The sequence below is a fragment of the Polypterus senegalus genome, chromosome 5 (genome assembly GCF_016835505.1).
Source record: "Polypterus senegalus isolate Bchr_013 chromosome 5, ASM1683550v1, whole genome shotgun sequence".
Lineage (NCBI taxonomy): Eukaryota > Metazoa > Chordata > Cladistia > Polypteriformes > Polypteridae > Polypterus > Polypterus senegalus.
In genome coordinates, this window is record NC_053158.1 from 63,568,682 (window position 1) to 63,593,360 (window position 24,679).

Here is a 24,679-nt window from a genome sequence, read left to right on the forward strand (position 1 = left end):
ACAGGGACCTCACTTTGTCATTGATAATGATTTGTTGTATCGGGTCGCTGAACATGAGGGGAAGGTCCGGGAAGTTGTTGCTAGTCCCGCGACCTACCGGGCGGCAGGTCTGCGAGTTAGCACACTCCCACCTTCTTGGAGGCCATCTCGGCCCGACAAAACATTAGAGCGAATTAAGCTCCGTTTTTTGCCGGGATTAACGAGGAGGTTCGCCGCTTTTGCATCCTGTCCGGAGTGTCAACTGCGGCAAATTCCTAGGAGGGACCGTGCTCCTCTGGTCCCCTTCCCTTATTGATGTTCCTTTGACAGGATTGGGGTGATATAGTAGGACCCTAGAACCCTCAGCCCGAGGATATAAATATATACTCGTCCTCGTGGATTATGCAACCCGATTCCCTGAAGCCGCTCCATTGCGCCGCTACCACAAAAATATTGCACGGAACTAGTAGGAGTCTTTTGCGGTGGGCATTCCTAGAGAAGTCCTGACGGACCAAGGAACGCCTTTACCTCGGAAACGCTCAAGGAGACTGCCAAGTTACTGAAAATAAAGCATTTAAAGACCTCGTGTATCATCCTCAAACCGATGGGCTAGTGGAGAGATTTAACCAAACTCTCAAGCAAATGCTACGTAAGGTAGTCAGCAAGGATGGGAGGAATTGGGACCAACTCCTCCCCCTTGTCCTCTTTGCCTACCGGAAGTTCCTCAAGCCTCTACGGGTTCTCTCCCTTTGAATTACTGTACGGAAGACAACCCCGGGATTATTAGATATTTTAAAAGAGGGTTGGGAAGGGGAGGCACAGCCCTCCACTAATATTTTGGAATATATCGCCCAATTGCGATAGATTTGATGCAATAAGACCGATTCTAAAAGTCATATAGAGGAGGCACAATCAGCACAGGCCCGCCTTATGACCGTGGCACTCTCCGGGAGTTCCAACCGGGGATCGCGTCATGGTATTGGTACCTACTTCACACTCTAAACTGCTCGCACATTGGCTAGGCCCCTACTGAAATTAAGGAGAGGAAGGGATTGGTCGACTATTTGGTGAAACAGCCCAATCGCCACCAGCTGAGCGAGTATATCATGTAAACCTGCTGAAACCGTGGAAGGAGAGGGATCCCATCCTCCTCCGGACAGCCCTGCTCTCTCTTGCTGAAGTAAGTTCCCTTAATTTCGCGAGCAGCTATCTCCCAGACAGAAAAAGGAGCTCGAAGCAGCTATCCGCTCCGTCCCAGAGGTGGTAAGTGAACAGCCAGGTCGGACCTCTCTGATTGCGCACGACATATTGACTGACCCGGGGGTGATCGTCCGTGAGCGACCCTACAGACTCCCGGAGGCAAAGAAAGTAGAAGTGGAACTGGAAATCAAGCGAATGCTGGCACTAGGAGTAATCGAGGAAAGTAGTAGTCCCTGGTCCAGTCCCATCGCCTTGATTGCTAAGCCTGACGGCAGTTGGAGGTTTTGCAATGACTTCCGCCGGCTCAACCAAGTTTCCGATTTGATGCTTATCCCATGCCTCGCGTGGATGATCTCCTCGAGACTGGGACCAGCCAAATTCTTGACTACACTTGACATGACAAAGGGTACTGGCAGGTTCCTTTAACGGAGTCCGCGAAGGAAAAACCGCTTAGCACTCCTAGTGGACACTGGCAGTATCGTGTCCTTCCATTCGGGTTACACGGGGCGCCTGCGACTTTTCAGTGTCTGGTGGACAAAGTGCTCCGCCCCATAACTCGCTCTGTGCTGCCTATCTGGATGACGTTGTCATCTATTCCAGCACCTGGAAGGAACACATACAGCAGGTCACAGCAGTATTACGGACATTGGGAGGCGGGCTCGATCAACCCCAAGAAATGTTTCTTGGGTTGAGAAGCCAAATATTTGGGCTACCTAGTGGGCGGGGTACTGTGAGGCCACAGTGTTCCAAGTTGCAAGCCATAATGGCCTGGCCCGTCCAAACCAAGCGGCAAGTCCAATCCTTTCTCGGTTTGGCCGGGTACTACCGCCGGTTTGTGCCTCGCTTCTCCGAGAGAGTGGCCCCTTGACCGATTTGACAAAGAAAAGAGCTCCCAATACGGTGGTATGGTCTGATAAAGCGGGGCTGCATTCAGTGACTTAAAAGGGCTCTGACTTCAGCACCTATCTTAATCTCCCCTAACTTCTCTCTCCTTTTGTCCTCCAGACGGACGCTTGGACACAGGCTTGGGAGCCGTGTTGAGCCAAAGCGCCGACGGTGTTGAACACCCCGCTATGTACCTGAGCCGGAAACTGTTGGACCAGGAGACCAGGTACGCGGCGGTGGAGAAGGACGCTCTGGCGATCAAATGGGCGGTGACTCAGCTGCGGTACTACCTCTTGGGTCGCGTGTTCACTCTGGTGACGGATCATGCACCTCTGAAGTGGATGGCCCTTCACAGGGAGTCGAATCCACGGTCACGAGGTGGTTTCTTGACCTGCAGCAGTACAAGTATACGCTTGTTCATCGTCAGGGATCTCTTCATGCCAACGCCGATGCCCTCTCCCGGGCCCACGACCTCTCGGTGCAGGTCGCCCGACCCACGGGTCTGGGCTGAGGGGAGTCTTGTCACACACGTGTGCATGGGGCAGCTGAAGGGCTTAGAAAATACTGATTATACATCTGCCCAGGGGGGAGCGGGGTACGCTGACACTCTTTCTGAGTTCTCTGCAGGTCTTACCTGGGAAATCCCACCAGGAGCCGCCATTTCCAGTAAGGACACATCACTTCCGGTTCCGGCCCCCAAGGATAAGGTCACTTCGGTTCCGCCCCAAGGATGATGTCACTTAGTTCGGCCCAGAGGACGACATCACTTCCGCCCTCTGGACTATAAAGCCCACTGCCTTTGCTCTGGCAGGCAGTTCTGTTTTGGACTCTGTTGTGTAAACTGTTATACAATGCCTCAAATACTTTTGCAGCCAGGAAACCGCATTAAACGGGTGGCTGCCCCAAACCTTTCCGCGCCTCTCGTCTCTACTTATTACAGTGTATATGTAGATATGTTTATATGTATATATGTATATGTATATATGTCTGTGTGTGTGTGTATATATACAGTATATATATATTGTCAGGGATGCCAGGGGCCATGACCCGACCGGGACGTCATGAGGGACCGGATGTGGGTCTGTGCCCACCCTGGATCACGTGGGGGTCGCCTTCCTGGTTGTTTTGGGGGCCACGGGTACAGGGCATGGAAGCTACACCCTGTAGGGGCCCGTGGTCACCGCCAGGAGGCGCCCCAATGCCTTGGGGACCTGTTACCCCAGCACTTCTGCCACACCAGGAAGTGCTGGGGGGAAGAATTAGGACGGCGTCCGGAGAGATGCCGGGAGGACAGCCGGCACTTCCACCACGCTGGGGCGTGGCCAGAAGAGGAATGCCGGGAACACCTGGGGCTCATCCAGGGACTCTATAAAAGGGGCCGTCTCTCTTCATTCAGCGCTGGAGTCAGGTGGAAGAAGGACAAGGCAGAGAGGAGTGTGGAGGCGGCCCGAAGAAAGGCATTGTGGCCAGGACTGTGACTTTGGGGTTTGTTTTGTGCACTAATTTGGGTCTTTGTGACCGTAGAAATTACTTGTAACTATTGTAAATAAACGTGTTTGTGGGTGACATGAACGTGTCTGCCTGTTTGTGTCCGGGCCAACTTCCACAATATATATATATATGACAGCAACACTCATAACAGTGACAAAACAATTACATTGACAATCATGTTACGTTATTTTTAAAATGTTTCCTTTTCTTTTTCATAACTTCTTTAACACACTACTCCGCATGCGAAGCTCAGGTATTTTGCTAGTATATATACATGTATATATATATATATATATATATACACATATATATACATATATATACATGTGTATATATATATATATATATATATATATATATGTATATATATATATAATTTTAATGTAGGTAGATCATTTCGACCTGGTCATATTAAAAGTAGCTTGCAAGCCGAAAAAGTGTGGGCAGCCCTGGTTTAGGGGAAGGCTACAAAAAGCTATCTCAAAGTATTAAACTGTCAGTTTCAACTGTAAGGAATGTAATCAGGAAATGGAAGGCCACAGGCACAGATGCTCTTAAACCCAGCAGGTCTGGCAGGCCAAGAAAAATACAGGAGCAGTATATGTACAGGATTGTGAGAATGGTTACAGACAACCCACAGATCACCTCCAAAGACCTGCAAGAACATCTTGCTGCAGATGGTGTATCTGTACATCGTTCTACAATTCGGCACAATTTGCACAAAGAACATCTGTATGGCAGGGTGATGAGAAAGAAGCCCTTTCTGTACTCACGCCACAAATGGAGTCGCTTGTTGTATGCAAATGCTCATTTAGACAAGCCAGATTCATTTTGGAACAAAGTGCTTTGGACCGATGAGACAAAAATTGAGTTATTTGGTCATAATAAAAAGCGCTTTGCATGGCGGAAGAACAACACCGCATTCCAAGAAAAACACCTGCTACCTACTGTCAAATTTGGTGGAGGTTCCATCATGCTGTGGGGCTATGTGGCTAGTTCAGGGACTAGGGCCCTTGTTAAAGTCGAGGGTCAGATGAACTCAACCCAATATCAACAAATTCTTCAGGATAATGTTTAAGCATCTGTCACAAAGTTGAAGTTACGCAGGGGTTGGATATATCAACAAGTCAATATTCTGGAATGGCCGTCACAGTCCCCTGACTTGAATATCATTGAAAATCTATGGGATGATTTGAAGCAGACTGTTAAGTATAAGTTATACAGACTCACTCCATGGTCTTAAGTAGCCAAGGCCATCATTGTGTTTAGCTAAAGCAGTTCAGCCTCTGAGTTTAAAGGCCAACTTAACATGTCAGAGATGTAGATAAATTTACCAGACAACTCATCTCAATTTTTTTTTTTTAATTAAAAAAAATAAAATGCAGCCACCATGCCCTACAGATTCAATTTTAATCACACCACATGCTGTGGTTAGCCAGAATGCGCTTGTGAGATAAGTACCAATCAGTTTGCTGATGAACATGCATCTATGTTACAAACAGGTGTTCCCAATCGAAATATTAAGTTAAAATGCTGTAACAGACAGCTGGAATTCTTACCCAGCACGGAAGCCTCCATAACGGAAGGACTTGGGGAAGGAGCTTGCATGGGACAATACCTCACCCGGAACGACAGAGGGTAGCCCCCCTGGCTTGCTACAGAGCTACAGGTTTGGAGCTTGGAAGCACAACTCTGCAGGGGCCCATGGCCACTGCCTAGGGGTACATGGAGAATGGCTGAGCCCACCTCTACAGGGCTGCTGCCACACCTGGAAGTGCAGTCGGAAGGAGATTGTGGAACACCTGGAGCACTTCCGGGTGTTCTATAAAAGGGGCCGTCTGACTCCACTCAGGCAGCGAGAGTCGGGAGGTGGAGGATGAAGCTTGAGGAGGAGTTGAGGCAGAAGAGAAAAGGAGAAGAAAGGGAATGTGTATCTGGGGTTTACTGGTGCTTATATCTACTTTGCTGCTGTGGGGAGTGAAGCAAAAGCACTTCCCCACAGAAATAAAGCCTGTGTTGTGCTGGGACTTGTGACTCTCTCTGTTGTGTCGGGTGTTTGGGGAACTGTGCGGCCCCTGATATACAAAACGTGAAGCACTGCTTTCACAGTCAACCCTATAAAATAATATGCTATATTATTTTTTACCCTGGAAAGTGCAGGAAAGAACTTAGGGATACAATTTGTCTCTTCAATCCTGTATTTATAACAACAAAGTCATTTTCCCCCACATGCTAATTAGCAACCAGCATGCTGCAGCAACAGAAGTTGAATATGGAGAAAACTAGAATTAATCAGCTAAAAGCTGTCAAACACTCAGTTAAAAAAAAAACGGAACAAATAAAACCATGTCTCTGACTATTTGTCTGACAGTTGCGCCACTCACTATGAGAGAGAGGAGTGAGAAAGTTAAAACATTGACATTTTTCCGTCCAAGCTGAGGTTATCCCATCTGCAACTGATCAGCTGGCTGAAGACCTAATTTCAATTAATATAAGTTACATTCAGTCAATATACTGTAAGTGATGTTTTGTGCTCGTTGGTGATTACTTAAAATACACTCTAATAATACATTGAAATGAGTGTGTATTTATTTGCATGTTCTTCAGGGAACAAAAGGTTGAGTAACTTAAAATAACACTTTAATTAAAACATCCTCAGTTTAAACACTGAGCTAACAGCCATGTGGTTTCAACTCCAATGTTTTACACATGAGGTTACCTTCCCATAGCATGAAGAAAACAATTAACCAACATAATGGGAGTAAAAACTGAATGATATAGAAAGTGATCTGTTGCAAATAAATTAAAAAAAAACAAGCTAAAACTACAAAAATGCTTCAAGTGCAATTAAACAAGATTACTGCGAAATTCAATGTAAAACCCCAGCTATGGTATTTGGAATTTTGCACAATCAAACACTTGTGATTTCATCCATGTTCTATTACACTTCCCATTCGAGGTTCAGGTAATAATAAACAAAACACACAAGTTATTGAGAAATTGATGAATACAGTGTTACTGATTACATAATAAAGTGGAAGTGGCATTAAAATTCTCCAGCAGTCAGCATGCCAGTTCACAACAAAACGATTTGTTTGCAACCCTGGCAAAAGTTTCATATCTCTGGGCCAAAAAAAAGAAAGGTGGTTTAGCTAGAGATGGTCAAGTGATCTGGAGCTAAAAGCATCTGTGCTCCTACTGATGTCGAGGCAAAGTGACTACTGTAGCCAGTAAAGGGCAAAAGCGGCATAACTGGCTCTAGGTAAATAGCAGAAAGAATCTGGAGATTAACAAAATGGAAAATGAAGAAGAATATGGCAATACTATAAAAAGTTAAAGAGATTGATCCTAGTTCAGTCATGCTTAGTCACTGTAAACCATTAAGCAGTTTGTGAATTTGATCTGCAAAGGCTGTGGCAGTATATAAACATACCATGCAAAGTGCATTATAAGGTCATACAGTACATATGGAATTTTAATCCACTGAATGGAATCAATGTTATATATATACACTCACTGGCCACTTTATTAGGTACACTTTGCTCGTACTGGGTTGGACTCCCTTTTGCCTTCAGAACTGCCGTAATTCTTCATGGCATAGATTCAACAAGATCCTGGAAACATTTCTCAGGGATTTTGGTCCCTATTGACATGATAGCATTACGCAGTTGCTGCAGATTTGTTGGCTGCATATCCATGATGCAAATCTCCCATTCCACCACATCCCAAAGGTGCGCCATTGGTTGAGATCTGGTGACTGTGGAGGCCATTTGAGTACAGTGAACTCACGGTCATGTTCATGAAACCAGTTTGAAATGATCTGAGCTCTTTGACATTACTCGATATCTTACCGGATGGAAGTAGCCATCAGAAGATCAATACATTGTGGTCATAAAGGAATGAACATCAGAAAGAATACTCAAGTAGGCTGTGGCATTTAAATGATGCTCATTTGGGACAAAGGTGCCCAAAATGTGGCAAGAAAATATGCCCAACACCATTACACCACCAGCCTGATCCGTTGATACAGGGTGGATCACGTTGTTGATGCCAACTTCTGACTTTACCATCCGAATGTTGCAGCAGAAATCGAGACTCATTAGACAAGGCAACTTTTCTCCAATCTTCTATTGTCCAACTTGGTGAGGTGGCAGGAGTGGCACATGGTGTAGTCTCCTGCTGCTGTAGCCCATTTGCTTCAAGGTTCGGCACGTTGTGCATTCAGAGATGCTCTTCTGCTTACCTCGGTTGTAATGAGTGGTTGGTTATTTGAGTTATTGTTGCTAATCTGGGCATTCTCCTCTAACCTCTGGTATCAACAAGGCAATATTACTCAGAGAACAGGCGCACTTGGATATTTTCACTTTTTCAGACCAGTCTCAGTAAACCCTAGAGATGGTTGTGCACCCAAATCACAGCAAATCAGCAGTTTTTGAGATATTCAGACCAGCCTGTCTGGCACCAACAACCATACCATGTTCAAAGTCACTTCAACCACCTTTCTTCCCCATTCTGATGCTCGGTTTGAACTTCAGCAGGTCATCTTGATAATGTCTACATGTCTAAATGCATGAAACTGCTGCCATATGATTGGCTGATTAGATATTTGTGTTAGCAAGCAGTTGAACTGGTGTACCAGTGGCCAGTTAGTGTATATACAGTTAGGTCCATAAATATTTGGACAGAGACAACTTTTTTCTAATTTTGGTTCTGTACATTACCACAATGAATTTTAAATGAAACAGCACAGATGCAGTTGAAGTGCAGACTTTCAGCTTTAATTCAGTGGGTTGAACAAAAAGATTGCATAAAAATGTATGGCAAGTAAAGCATTTTTTTAACACAATCCCTTCATTTTAGGGGCTCAAAAGTAATTGGCTAATTGACTCAAAGGCTGTTTCATGGGCAGGTGTGTTCAAGTCCATCGTTATGTCTTATCAATTAAGCAGATGAAAGGCCAGGAGTTGATTTGAGGTGTGGTGCTTGCATGTGGAAGGTTTTGCTGTGAACAGACAACATGCAGTCAAAGTAGCTCTCCATGCAGGTAAAAGAAGCCATCCTTAGGATACGAAAACAGAAAAAACCCATCCGAGAAATTGCAACAATATTACAAGTGGCAAAATCTACAGTTTGGTACATCCTGAGAAAGAAAGCAAGCACTGGTGAACTCAGCAACACAAAAAGACCTGGACGTTAATGGAAGACAACAGTAGTGGATGATCGCAGAATCATTTCCATGGTGAAGAGGAACCCCTTCACAATTGCCAACCAAGTGAACAACACTCTCCAGGGGGTCGGCGTATCGATATCCAAGTCTACCATAAAGAGAAGACTGCATGAAAGTAAATACAGAGAGTGCACTGCAAGGTGCAAGCCACTCATAAGCCTCAAGAACAGAAAGGCTTGATTGGACTTTGCTAAAGAATATCTAAAAAAGCCAGCACAGTTCTGGAAAAACATTCACTGGACAGATGAAACCAAGATCAACCTCTACCAGAATAATGGCAAGAAAAAAGTATGGAGAAGGTGTGGAACAGCTCATTATCCAAAGCATATCACATCATCTATAAAACACGGTGGAGGCAGTGTGATGGCTTTGGCGTGAATGGCTGCCAGTGGCACTGGGACACTAGTGTTTACTGATGATGTGACACAGGACAGAAGCAGCCGAATGAATTCTGAGGTGTTCAGAGACATACTGTCTGCGCAAATCCAGCTAAATGCAGTCAAATTGATTGGGCGGCATTTCATGATACAGATGGACAATGGCCCAAAACAAACAGCCAAAGCAACCCAGGAGTTTATTAAAGCAAAGAAGTGGAAAATTCTGGAATGGCCAAGTCAGTCACCTGATCTTAACCCAATTGAGCAGGCATTTCACTTGTTGAAGACTAAACTTCGGACAGAAAGGCTCACAAACAAACATTAACTGAAAGCCGCTGCAGTAAAGGCCTGGCAGAGCATTAAAAAGGAGGAAACTCAGCATCTGGTGATGTCCATGAGTTCAAGACTTCAGGCTGTCATTGCCAGCAAAGGGTTTTTTAACTAAGTATTAGATTGGAACATTTTATTTCCAGTTATTTAATTTGTCCAATTACTTTTGAGTCCCTGAAATAAAGGGATTCTTTTAAAAAAAATGCTTTAGTTGCCTCATATTTTTATGCAATCCTTTTGTTCACCCCACTAAATTAAAGCTGAAAATCTGCACTTCAACTGCATCTGAGTTGTTTCATTTAAAATTCATTGTGGTAATGTACAGAACCAAAATTAGAAAAAAGTTGTCTCTGTCCAAATATTTATGGACCTAACTGGTATCTGGGTATAGATAGATAGATAGGAAGAGCCTGATATAGTCAGAAAGGAGCAGAAAACAGTTAAAGCACACATTTAGAGAATCATGTTAAGTAATGAAAGGGGGAAAAAATATAAGCAAAAAGGACAATGAAATAAACCATAGAGAGACTTAAATATATAAATGTGGTGATAACAAGATTGCAAAGCAGAAGCCCATCCTGGTTTCTATATACAAGTTCCTTTAAGATTCTTTCAGAAAGCCTTATCTTTATCTGCAGCTTCTTGTGCCTGTGACTTATCATGATTATGGTGACTAAATAAATGTTTTGGTCATTTCATGTTGGCCTAAGGAGAAACTGTACGTATCTGACCGATGAATGATTATAGGCAAAAATGAAAAAGATGGACATAGATAGGCAATGCCACAAGTTCATCTCATTAGCAGTCTTCTGTACTTATCACTTACTTTTCAGCTGTAAAAGAGGCTGATAACTCTGCAGCAAGAAACACCAGTATAAAGGGTGACTCATTATGAAATATTTATTTTAGTTTTGTTTTTTTTTACTGTCACTATCAGATGACATACATTCACATTATACTCTTTTAGAGAACTCCTTTTTAACATTTATATAAAAATATTTTGCTCAAAGTGCATTTTTATAGCGTTTCTAGTCCAATCACTGGCTGTGTGGAGTTTGCACATTCTCCCCATGTTTTCTCCTGTTATGGTTATGTTAAGGTGGGGGTGAGGCTGTGTATTTGCTTCTGGCCTGGAGTGGACTTGAGTCCCATCTCAGTGTGATGCTGCTATAATGTTGTTGCCAATTACCTTCTAATGGAGACAGATACCTGAGAAGATGGATGAATGGTTGGAGGCATTTCAAACAATGGGAAAGCACCCATGTGAAAATTTACATTGAGATAAGGCCTATTCTAAATTTAGATCAGTGTAAAACAATGTGCTGCTAAAATGGGTGATAAAGATTGAATGTGCTCATTTTGTTTTAGTACTTCTGTTTTAGTTTGTAAGTGCTAGGGTAGTTAAGCATTTGGTTAATTCAGTGGGCATAAGCGGTCTTTGGCTGGAAATGTGGACTACTTCCTGTCACATGTCAGAATTGAGAAGGTGTTCTGTTCTCCATTTCACATAGAGAAGCAGCTGAAAGAAATCTGTTTCTATGCACTCTTTATACGCCCTTCTAAAGACATAAGCCATAGATAACTGTTTGTATATAGCTGCAAAGCCCTATTTTCAGCATCATTTATATAGATCATCCTTAATTAGTCATTTCACATGCTAGTTGGTTATTAGAGGAACCTTTGTAACTGCATTAGTACCACTGTAACTTGTTATTCTTTTCACTTGGGTAGCAAGGTACTGACATTCCAAAGTTCATTTCTGGGTTCAAAAATGGCCAAAATGAAACGGCTTTCTCAAGAAACTTGTCAGTTTATTGTTTGTTTTTTTTATATATATGACAGATTGCCAATAAATTTAAGATTTCATAAAAGGAGTCTAATACTATCTTGAAAGAAGAGGGCTAAATGAATCTAACTAGGATAGAAAAAGAGGAGGAAGGCCCAGATGCACAACTGCATCATAAGAGAAGGACATCAGAGTATGTAGTTTGAGAAACAAACACCCAACAGATCCTCATATTGCTTCTTCATTAAATACACTCCCAAATCAAGTGTCATCTGCTACAGAGAAAAGACCTCAGCCCACACAAACAACTGATAAAAATAGCCCTCCATTCAAGTGATACACTGGAAAACTGCCACCAAGCAGCACACTTCCCAGCCAACGTTTGTGTAGTTCAGGAGGCTTAGTGCTTAGCAAATGTCTACATCAAGGAAAAGCAACATGAAACCTAAGAGGTGGTGAAGTGTTGCGAGAAGGTAAGTGAGAAGTAAAATATACAGAAACGGAAACAGCAAGTGATCACAATTCCATCACACGGGTGTTTTATGGCAGCAACTGTTTGTATTCACCTTTAAAAGTCTTTTTTAAATTAACTGAATAATTGTGAAATTTCTAAAGCCTGGAAGTAGAGGAGGCTGTCCCACATATTAAATAGGGGTTTCCTAGCAAACACAGTCAGAATGGTTTAAGTTGAAGGGATCATGTTTCATTAATATGTTGATATCCCTGAGGAAGCATTTGATCATAGAAAAATTACTTATATTGGTTTTTAAGAAGTGCAAGGGGTGCCTGGCAGGCAAGAGATTGCAGTGCAAAAGGGCATCACCAAGACGGAGGAGGAAGACCCAACAGGAAACCAGGGCTAGCCTATAGAAGGTCAGGGGCTACATGCATGAGATTAGGGGTAAAGGCCCAGAAGACCCTCTTAATGACGCCACTGCTCTCTGGCATAAAATCCAGTGCAACACGTGTGGCAATGCAAGTCTGAAGGTATGTTTTTGACACAGCATGATAACCTGCATTTATTGAAAACAGGTAAGAAAGCAGTGTGATAGTGCGGTTCGGCCCCACACTACTGAGTCCCCCTGGGTAGTCTCTTGAACCGGCTACTGCCAATAATGTACCCAAGGGACGAGCTAGCGGATGAGGACACAACACACACAAAGCAAAGGGGTAGGGGCATAAAGGTGCCAAGTGCTTTTATTTAAACAATTCAGTTTCCAAAACTGCAGTGCTCTAAATGTTCAAAAAATAAAAAAATTCAAAGTTCTTGTGGAGGTTAAAAACAAACAAATTATCCACTGTAGCAGTAGGGGGCGCTATCGCTCCCTTGAATCCTCAGGTACCATGCCAGACACCAGGTAAAAGTGTAATAATTCTTTGTTTTATTATAATAATTATGTGCACCAAGAACCCTCCACTCTACACTATTCATTAACCAAACAATAATCAATCCAATAAAGCACAATCCTCCACTCCCAGACGCGTTGCCCTCCTACCACCCAGCTCAGCTCGCCGTCTGGGAGCTCCCACAGTCCTTTTATAGTACACGACCCGGAAGTGCTCCTTAACCTGCAGTCCATGTGACTCCCTAGCACTTCCGGGTCAAATCAAAACTCTTCTTTCTTCTTCAGCCCGGAAGCACTTTATTCCGTCCGTTCTCGTGACCTGCAAGTACTTCCGGGCTGTAGGAACACCAAATGTCTCTGTGCCTCCCTGCAGCGTCTCCTGGCGGCCCCGACGTTATCCAGCAGGGCTGTGTATTACAACTCCAAAGTCCATGATGCCCTGTTGGAATTCGGGGCATCTCCACATTGGAGGGAAGGCTCCATCTGGAGGCTTGGGGGTTTTGGCCGTGATAAACTGCCGGGCACAGTCCACACCACTAAAACAAGGTTAAAAACACGGTGCAGGGAGCTGTACATAAAAACATGAGCCCTGGTGCACTCCTTTAAAAACAGACGTCTCCTTATCTTAACCCTATATAGGCTCTTGCAGCCAAGGAGGTGCCTAACCGGCAGAACAGCCCACCTTTCGTGAAGCTCCAAGGCTCAGCCCCTTTATGCCTTCTATGGCTCCCGGCAGAGCACCATCCCTGAGCCTCCGACTCCTGCTGCCAGGTTTGTGTCCCTGCGGTCCATGGCTCCACCCGCAGGACACCTCACTGAGCCTTCCAATTCCCCTGCACCCATGCTGCCTCTCACTGGCCTTACGTGGCGAGTTGCTTCAACTGAGAAGCACCTCAGTCACTCCAGCTCCTAGGTTGCTCCGCTGGAGTGACTATCAGCCCCTGAGCTTCGGTCGCACGCTCCCACGAGGGACTACCTCCTGGCTGTCTGCCTTCTCTCTCTCTCTCTCTCTTACAACTGCACCGGCTCTCTCCACCTCCTGCCTTCTCTCTCCATTCTTTAACATCCTTTGCTTGATCTTTCTTTTTTCTCCCCCTTTCTCGTGCCGGCTCTTTCTTATAAGCTCTGTGGGCGCAGTGTTTCAATCATGCATTGCAGGGAGTCGATTAAGCAATTGAGACACACCACATCCTCATGTACAGGTGCGTCTCGCTCCGATTACTCCACCAATACCCTTGCAGCTGTGAGAGCACACACAACCCATGGAGAACAAGCTGGCTATTCAATTACTTATTTATTAAAATGACCTGCTCTAACACAAGGAGCTGATGAGTTCACAATTCTCTTATAAAAATTGCTTTGCTAAGTTTGTGCATGGTTTTAAATATTCAAAAATTAAGAACAAAACATTAAAAATAAAAAATATTCTTATGAACTGACATTAAAAATCAGTTGGTGTCAAAAGGAAGGTTTACATATTACGCAAAATTAAAAAAAAAACTGCTTTCAACGTAAAAATTAAGATACTGATTAGAACCGAGTTTACAATAATGGATGGTAGGGCACCCATGAAGATTTAGGATTTTGGGATACAAAATATTAACTATTTAAAAGGACAGTTTCAAAATATTTTATAAATAACTTTGGAAATTTGGGTTATGCTCTCATTTAACCCAGGCACTAAAACTTTTTCTTACAATTATATTTCATAAAAACTGATCTATCTGTTTCTGACTTAATGTGAAAAAAATATATGACATTATTAGTCTTGATTAAGACCCTTACATAAACAGCTGTGATTTCAAAAATAGTGCATAGACATTTGGTACTCCTATTGTACAGTATACATTACCTTGAATTTAGTTATTTTTATTTGTTTACTTCATTCAAATCTTACCACTGGGTCAATGTAGCATTCATCCATAAGAATATTTCTTGCACAGTTGTTGATATGCTTAAATCGGTCAGGGCCAAGCAGAATGCCTCCAAACCATCGGGACACAATCACCATCACATTGCGCACATCCAAAATCTGTGTAAAACAATAAAAGAAATGAAAACGATGATAGTCAATCAAGCAACAAAATATAAAAGGCAACACACAGATACTATAATAAGTTCAATATCAGAAAGCACATATATATATCCTTGTATGAAATGTATATTATGTACAGAAATTCATTACCTGGATAAAAGCATCATTTAACTGTCAGTCACCTGATTAAAAGACACAAAGGTAAACCTTTTCTAAATAATTTATAATTACTAGCGCAATATGTAAAATAATATGGATGGAATACAGTAGTACAAATAAAACAGTATTTCTCGTGGGCATGGACTTTAAGCAGAAAAAAAACATTTACTGTGTGTCCTGTTAATTTTAATCTGCTCATATCTGTGCAAGTTTTTGACTATTCCTACCATTCAAAGGTATGCTATTAGGTTGATTGTTAATTATCCTATATTATATTATCCTGCACATAAAAAGTAATATTTGGATCAGGTGCATTAATAATGCAAACTAACTCCTCCACAAGATGATAACATTGCAGTCACTTCTGTATAAAGATTGCAATCATAACAGCTTTGTGTGATTAAGTGAACAAATGGCTAGCCTGATCAAGGGTATGAAAGGCTAAAACAAATATCAGATCATAAAAAAATGATTAAATCAAGAAACAATTGTGGATTTAAAAAATGAAAATGACAGCAATAAAATATCTAAAAACACACAAAAGTATTTAAATGTAACTAAAATAAGACATAAAAACAGTGAAAAGAAGAGTCAGGAAATTCATACACTGTAAACTCTTTCAAAAATGTTATTTGTTTAATTTGTTTCGGCTTGTATATGGTAATAACCCAAGCCTTGAGTTGGCACTGTCATTTGCACCATTCCCTCGTTTACATTCAGAATGAGAGAGTAACACTGATGTCACTTCCGCAGGAATTCCCGCTTTTTCTGGCACTGGACGATGTAAAGAGCAAAACTTTTTTTGTCTTTTCTTTTCCTTACGAACCTGCCAGTTAAATGGAGTTCATTACAGTAGCTGGTACCCCAACACTGTGTTTTTGTTACAGTGAAGCAGACAGCAAGATTTACCTGGGAAAATAAGTGAACCAGTTGACCTCACAACAGTGGTGCTTCTTTGATAGAACAGCTCCGCTTCAGACGAGAATGTAGAAGCCTGATCAATAATATGAGAAGCACTGAGGGAAAAATGTGCATTTGCACGATCTGAGGGACCTGTGCTGCTTTGTCTGAAAGACAACATCAAGGCATTCTTTTTAATTTTGGAAAGATTTGCCACTTGTCATCATTGGCTGAAACCAGAATGGGCTCACACAATTGCTCTTTTCCTGATGAGGGAAGTTTAGCCGACATATGAACTTGATAAGTGGTCTACTGAGGACTATAACATTTAAAGGCTGAAATCCTGGTCAGGTATAAAGTTACTGCAGATCAGCAGGCACGTACCTGCTATGAGTGGTGCTTCGATCCAGAGTTGCCATCTCAGTTGTAGGCATTCAACTTATGGTGCCCCATGGCTGAAACTGGGAGAGAATCAGTTTGAAAAAGTAGTTGAGATCATTGTCTGTCATTACTTAATTAAACTTGTGCAGGAAAGTCTTGCCTGATAGTTATGCAGGCAGACAAGGAAGAATACGGACAGAAACATGTAGAGACTACTGAGCATCATCATGCGGCAATGTTCACTGAGAAGTCGTCCGACAGAATTGAAGGCAAACGAAGGCTCCAATCATAACACCTACTTAATCTCCCTGGCAAAAATTTGACACCGGAGTATATGGCCAAAGGAGAGACTATCTCTTTCTGTGTGCAGGGGTGGTACTGTGAATTGACTTTTGTAAATTCTTTACAGCTGCAGTAGAAATAAATGGTCAGAGGATAACAGCTGTAATAGATTCCAGCAGCAAATTTTCCACTATCGCTCATCATTATGTCCTTTCACAACAGTGGAAACAAGGTAAGACCAGTCTAACCCATATTTATGGAGAAACCCTTAGGAGAAACCTGTAGGTATGGGACCCCTTCCTGTTTGATCACATATATAGGGGCGATTCAAAATTTAATGATGGTTGTTATATGCAGGTCCATCCATCCAGTTATACTTGTGCAGAAATGGTCTAAAAGCAAAGATGGAAAGATATTACTGCACTGAACTGAACATACAGGCATGGTTGTAGAAGGAAATTCCCATCTCAAGGTGCCCTCACAACATGTCAATCACTTCAAGAAAGGAATGGCCACCCAATGTAATGCTGATGATATTCCCTCCATCAACATGAGACGCTTTGGTCAAGGTATTAGGTAAAACATTGGAGAATGAAGCTTCGTCCTGTGAGGTCACTCAAGACTCTTTACCTGAATTGCATTTCCAATTCAAATAACTGCCTGTTTCTTTCAAAAGAGAATAGTGGAATGGTGATTCCTGCAAGTTTGCAATATATACTGTAAATATAATATAAATATCTTCTGGTCATTTTGAATTATGCCACGTGGTATCCCAAAGCCATCCCTTTGCAACAAGCAAACTCAGAAAATATTGCATGGGAACTTGTAGGGAATTTAACCACAAGTGGCCATCCCTAAAGAAATTCTTATGGACCACTGAATGTCACTTCCTTTGGATACATTCAGGGATGTTGCTAATATGCTCATAACTAAACATCTCAAAACCCTAGTGGTTAGTGAAGATGGGAGACTGAGATCAACTTCTTCCCCCTCTTCCTCTCTGCATAAAGGGAAGTCTCACAAGGATGTATAGTGTTCTCTCCTTATTATTTTATTGTATGGAAAACAGCCTCTGAGAATTTTGGATAGTTAAAGTTATAGAGAATTGGAAGGCACTTTCTTCTATAAACATATTAGAGTACTAGGGGGCTTTGCCCCGTGCTCGCTTTGCTCGCAAACCCCTTTTCCCCATTGTGAAGAAGGGGGCTAAATGCACCCAAAGGAGACCCGGCCGCTCCTCCGAAACCCCTCTTAAACAGTGATACAAAGGGAAACAAATATTTTTTTTACCTCCTCTTTGCTCGATCAAATGCTGGCTTACTGCTGCTGCCTTGCCAAGTGATCTGCATTTCGCGCAGCGTTTCGAACTTTCTCTTCAAAAGATCTCTCTTCCAAAGATCACGTCTCGTTGCAAGATTTTTTTTTTATAATAGATAGATATCATGCAATTATATGATAGGTTTTCTAAAATTCGACATTTAGAGCATGTGCAAGCAGTGCAAGCCTGGCTGGACATTTGGCAAAATACTGTATTGTGGCATGGTTTTAGTCCCTTTGTCACATTCCAAAATATAACCTATGAAATCAAGGGAGAAAAAAAGATTTGGTTGCTTATTTGATGAAATAACCATATCACAGACTCACTGAAATGGTTTATCATGTAAATTTTCTGAAACTGTGGATGCAGAGGGACCAAAATCTCAACTTCAGTTCCATCAGTCCTTATTTGCCATTAACTTAAATTTTAACCCTAATTTGTTAGTAATTTGACCTCTACACAAAGTGGGAGCTTGAAGCAGCCATGCTGTCAATTAAAGGCATAGTAGAAGTGAAACCGGATTTATTGTGTATGACATTATTACCATGCTTGGGGTGGTAGTCAGAGAATGCCCATATCAGCAGAGGTGGAACTCATAATCAAACATATGTTGCATCTAGGTGTGAGAGAGTTTTAGTCTCCAATCCAGTCCAAATGTGTTAGTACCAAATCCGGATAGAATTTGCCATGTTTACAATGACTCCCGCTGGCTTAACCAAGATTCTTACTTTGATGTCTGCCTGATGCAGCAAGTGGATGAACTTTTTGAATGGCTTAGAAATGCCTGCTTTCTAAGCATGCTAGATATAACCAAAGTGTTCTAGAAAATTCCTTTAACAGCATACATAAAAGAAAACAATGCATTTAGCTGGAAGACATATGGTGGATAAAGTTCTTTGGCTCCACAATGCTTATTGTTTTATGTTAATGTTACTTTCATTCATTTTGTGCTGTGTTTTCTATGCCTTTGTTATATTCTATGTCAGTGGTTCTCAACCTGTGGGGCGGGCACCCCTAGGGGGCAACGTAACAAAAAGAGGGGCGCGAAGATGTGAAAAACAGAAAACAAGAATCAAAAATATGAAAAAAAAAACATCTGTTGAAACCAAAACAAATTAACTTAAACTACATTCTGATACTGGAACAATAAATATAGAGTTAGATAAATGTCAATAAAAGTTGAGTAGGTATAATAAAATATGCATCTACATTTCAAAAAAATGTTAGGGGGGGTGCGATAAAAGCTGTTATGAAAACTCGGGTCGCAAATACTTAAAGGTTGAGAAACGCTGTTCTATGTGGAATGTTAAGGAGACACCCGCCAATCACAGCTAGGAACTACCGTCGACAATATAAATCCGGAGAGTATCCCACGGTACCTGGTGGTTCATTTCAAATGTGCTTAGGAGTTTGGTGAGTTCTGTGATTGTTCTGTGCTTATTGTAATTCTGGATTTTTGACACTATACTCTATTTTTTGACATTACCTTGGATATTCTTTTTTGGGACTTTGTTTACTTTGGATTATCTTATTGCTTCAGGCAATTTCTTTGCATTTTGTGGACTGTGGATCCTTTTCTTGTATTAGAGCATTTTTGTGAAAAATAAATCTCCTATGAGGCCCTTTATACTTCTAGCCATGGCTTTCAATTGTCTTTACCACAAAGTTTTGGAACTGTCAGGACTTACATGCTTTGGGAGTCTTGACAGTTCCTATCTACTGTATTCATCTGTAAACCAAGTGGCAAGTAGAAGCTTTCGTAAGCTTGGTGGGATACTAGTGCAGTTTGCACTTCATTTTTCCAAGAGAACTAAGCCCTTTTCTAATTTAATTGGAAAGCAAGCTCCTAATACAGTGGTTTAGGATGAAACATCTGAGGCTCAACCCATAACTTAATGGAGACTCTCACAACAGCACCCTGTATTAATTTCTCCTGATTCTTCTTTGCCTTTTATTCTCCAGGCCAATGCTTTGGACACAGGCTTATGTGTTGTGCTGAGCCAAAACAACACCAGCACTGATCACCCCATTATGTACCTAAGACGGAAACTGTTGGTTCAGGAGACAAGGTATGTGGCATTGGAGTGGGAGGTATCAGCTGAGGTATGGGCTGGGGGTTCACCTTGGTGATGGCCTGAGAAACTTTACAGTGAATGGCAACACACCAAGAATTGAATCCTTGTGTTACAAGGTTTTTGGACATACAGCCAAATGAATTTAAGGTTTTGCTTTACAGAAGCTCCCAGTATGCCAATGTTTATAATCTTTCCTGTTTCCATGATTTCCAGGTTCACATTGTCTGAACTAACGGGTCTGAGAGGGGGGTTGATTTGCAGTGTCACATACAAGTGACTATGGCGCTGTACTATCTGCTGAGACAAATAAGAATGGGTTGAAAAGGACAAGGAAATGGACAGGAATTACAAGAGGAGGTCAAGCAATTATAGTGGACATAAAGAGGCTAAAGGAAAGGGGGTATTGGAGCCAAAACATGACTCAAAGAATATTAAGTTAAAGAATAATAAGCAAAGGTGTGCAAGGATTAAAGCCAGAATTTCAGTAAATTTTGATGATTAGTCTTTTCTTTCCAAAGTTAGAATATTGGACAATGTTGCCTAGCCAGTTTATATACCGGTGTATTTGCTAACATGACAGCAATGTGACTTCTGGTTGGTGCCCGTGGCAACTGGATAAAGCATCCTGATAACCTAAAATCAAAATGGAAGTGCTCATACCAAAACAAAGATGGTGTTACTGCACACTGATCAATGATACTAAATTATAATTTTAAATGTGATGCATAATGTATTATCTCGATGAAGATAAGCAAATAGACTCTGAAACTCAAAGAATATGCAGAAAATGAACAATATTCATAGCAGAAGCTTCTTTAGGACTTGTGAATTAAAGTTAAAACCTTAAGCCACGGGTTGGTACTGTTATTTACACCTTTATTCCGTTCCTTCTTTTGCCCTCAGAATGGAAGTTAAGTTAGTTGAGGAACACTGACGTCACTTCCTCTCCAGCAGGAAATCCCGCTCCTTCCTATCCCAGATGAGATAAACTGCAGCATCACTAGAAGTTGCCAGTCATTCAAAGGTCTGAAAAGATGCACAATGCGGCTCTAGCTGAATTACTTTTCAGATCTTGTTATTCTTTTTTTGGCTTTAAGAACCTGCCAATTAAATGGAGTTGACCGGCTGGTGCCCCGATACTTTATCTATGTTCTCTGTTTTTGTTACAGTTGAATATAAGCTAATATATTCAATATTAATGTATCTGTCCATCACATATTTGGCCTAGTTATTCAATTACAAAATCACAAGATACAGAAGAGTTTTTCAGCAGCATTGAGGGACAAGGTGAAAATCTAACTTGATGCCAGTTCATCACAGGGCACTGTTGAGATTGCACCTTTATTATAACTTTGTGTATGCTGCTATTTAGTTATTTGATACTCACTGCACCGTTTTGATTGCAGGTTGCCAAAGCGCCAGCTGGTTGTTGGGGGATGTGGCACAACACGTCATATACTGGCCCAACGCCTTGGATAAACAAAGAAACAACCTTTAATTTGTAACACACCTCTCTAATTTATTTTTGTTGTAAGAAATTTTTGGAGTGTCATTTTGACTTTGAGCTTGTTTAGCATTTTGGTTTAGTCACTTTTGATCTTTCTGTCCTCTCTGTAACAACTTTTACTTTGTTTTCCGACCTGATATAATTTCCTGGATTCAATACCTGTCTTCATCTTACTGTGCGGCTGCGCACAAGCAGGCACAGTCAATTATCCCAGGTCATACACTGTCTCGGTTGTCAACCTAACAGATGTGTGTTATGGATACTGGAGGAAACCTGAAGAAAACACATGCAGGCACCCAAAGGATGGTTAGAAACCCAGGCAGATATGCACCACAGAGGAGATATGAACTACAATCCCTGGAGCAATGAGACAGCAAATTTAAACTGTATCACTTCATTACCCAGAACCAAATCAGATTATCAAGGTGTCTTGTAAGAGCTTAATCCTGTGTAAAGAGTGCTGCTTTGTATATACTGAAAATAAAGAGTGACATTGATACAGAGTAGATGTTTTTTTTTTAATAATGAAAAACTTGTAAAAATATGTAAGTTGAAGGCCATTCTATTGTCTAAAACATATTGAGTCATGCACCATACAGGAAACAAACATCTGTCAGTGCTTTTTGGAAATGTGCCACTTAAATTTAACTTGCTTTTACATTATTATGCTGTTTTAGCTTGGGGTGCCCTCTATTTTTTATTACATTAGAGAACTTTGAATGACAGGCTGCACATCACTGAATTCAGGAATAGAACAATAAAGCTGTTATCAATATACAACATTGGGAGTCATGACCTGCGTTGAATAGCAGAAGAGACAGCGTCAGAGTGTGAGTAGGCTGTCTGAAAAGAAGAAAGCCATGCAGTAGAGAGAAGAGGCAAAAGATGACAGCACTTTTATTGTTTCTCAGTGATGCTTCAGAGTTCTCATCTAAACAGTACATTTGAATTTTCATTCAATTTTTCTTTGTATTACTGCTTTTGTTAAAACCAGGAGAAAAATATGAATGAACAACAGAAACTATACACTTGTGCAACTTCGAAATTACTACTTAAATAAGGAAAGATGATAGAAAGGATTCCTGCTCGAAGTTCTTACTTTTTATTGTTTGGGTCAAACCCATTTGTATGTTTGTGTCCTGTTGCTTAAACTTAATTATTATAATGAGAGATGCAGTTTAACTGAAGCATATGTAGTGTTATCCTAAATATGAACAGTTGCTATACATTAATGAGTGTCACAGGACTGGAAAAAGGTCGAACAAGGCTTTAGAAGAAGGCTAACAGCCTGCTCTGACACTGTTGACAAACATCATCCTGCTAGTACAAATGTTTGGTACCACCACATAGTGGTGTAACATATTCTTATAAAGAGTTTAACACCACAGAACTACTAAGTGAGGATTCACTTAAGGGCAAGACTGGGGTGCCATGATATGCCTTTACCTTCCCCAGCATAACAGGTAGTGGGCACTCATTTGGGGACATTCATTACTTTGCAGAAATGCAGCCTCAAACCTGCAGGTTGACATTCATCCATGTTCCATTCTATTGCCCCTCCTTAGACAAACTGCCTTCTTTGAGACCTACAAGTTTCAAATTTTAACTCACCACTCTGCCTTTGTGTTTTTGCACATAGGTGAGCTGTGTGGCTTTCCACCATGGAGGAATGGATTTTTGGACACAATTTTTTTACAGTGACTAATTCTGACAAGACCTCTCCAGACTGTAGATGGGTGTATCAGGATCCCAGCAGTTTTACCCAGCTCAGTGCTGATATAGGCTCTGGATATCATTCAGCTTCTCATTTGCTGCACTCCAGTCCCATTTCTAGTTCTCACAAACAAGCCCATTTGTTTGTGCTTTTGTAGACGAGATTGGGTAACACATCTGGAAACACCTGCCTGCCACAAAATGCTTGCTTGCGGCAGATGTTAATGATGCATGATGACCAACTTGTGTCTTGTTGGTATGCCCACTTCTGCCATGGTGTAAGATTTAAAGTCTAAACAGAGGCTATGATGAAAAAGAGTCACAGAGACCATATGCATTTCAGAACAGGTCATCCACCTGAAGCGAAGCATGTTGGGCGCTGCCAGTACTTGGATGGGAGACCATCTAGGAAACAGCTTGGGTTGTTGCTGGAAGAGGTGTTAGTGAGGCAAGCAGGGGGCACTTAACCTGTGGTCTGAATGTGGATCCCAATGCCCTGATCAATGATGGGGACACGGTGCTGTAAAAAATGGCACCGTCCTTCAGATGAGATGTAAAACCAAGGTCCTGACTCTCTGTAGTCAAAAAAGATCCCTGGGCATCCTTCGTAAAGAGTAAGGTGTAGGCCAATGTCCAGACTAAATTTCCCACCAGGGCCTAGTCATTCTGGCCCCCTAATCATTCCCTGTCTCTAATTGGCTAACTGTTTCTCAACATTTCACCACCTAACAGCTAATGTGCGTTGAGCGTTCCGGCATAAAAATGGCTGCTGTCACATCATCCAGGTGGATGCTACACGTTAGTGGTGGTTGAAATGGCTTCCTATTTACTATGTAAACTACTTAAGTAGTGAGAAAGCGCTATAAAATATAGAATAAAGATTTATTATTGTTATTATTATTGTTATTAAGGGAGCACTTAATTGTATACCAAATATATGGTAACAGCAACGAGAGCACCGCTTCAGAAAGAAAAGATCACATGGTTGTGTTTATTTTTGAGTAGCAGAAACTGAAACCGCAAATCAGTGGAAATAAAACAAGTACGGGTTTGGTCATAAGAGACTATAGAATGGCTGAGAGACAGCTTATGTACTACTGATTGGCAACAATTTATTAAAAACCACTCACTGGATGAATTGACTATACTTGTTACAGAATACTGCAGTGGGCTGGCACCCTGCCCGGGGTTTGTTTCCTGCCTTGCGCCCTGTGTTGGCTGGGATTGGCTCCAGCAGACCCCCGTGACCCTGTAGTTAGGATATAGTGGGTTGGATATTGGATGGATGGATGTTACAGAATATATTTATTTTTGTGAAGAAACAGCAGTTGAGACAAAGTCATCCAGTGTTATCCAAATAATAAACTCTGGTTTACAAAACAAATAAAAGACAATCCAGGCAAAATGTGAAGCATTATTTTTGGGACAAAGAAGCAAATGCAAGTAAATTCAAATAACTCTTAAGAAACAGACAGCAGAAACTAAAAACATGTATAAGAACAAAGTAGAAAGATTGTATTGCAATGGAGAGATTTCTGAGGCCTGGCTTGGACTGTCTGTTTAAAAAGGAAACAATAAAATTAAGCAAAAAACAGAGTTAAATACAACAGATGCAGCTAAAATTGTTAATGAACTGTAACAATTCGACTGCCAGCTTGACGGTGTAAATCCAGAACTTGATTAGGACT

The 24,679-nt window shown here is 41.6% G+C and overlaps 1 protein-coding gene across 5 annotated transcripts in view; it reads right to left on the minus strand.

Moving 5' to 3' along the window:
• impact (impact RWD domain protein) overlaps positions 1-24,679 on the minus strand; it is a 417,506-nt gene that overhangs the window by 44,276 nt on the left and 348,551 nt on the right. For all 5 annotated transcript variants that reach the window (XM_039754714.1, XM_039754711.1, XM_039754713.1 and 2 more), the window contains one exon: positions 14,519-14,653. In XM_039754714.1, coding sequence (XP_039610648.1) covers positions 14,519-14,653 — 135 coding nt within the window. The remainder of the gene's footprint in view (positions 1-14,518; positions 14,654-24,679) is intronic.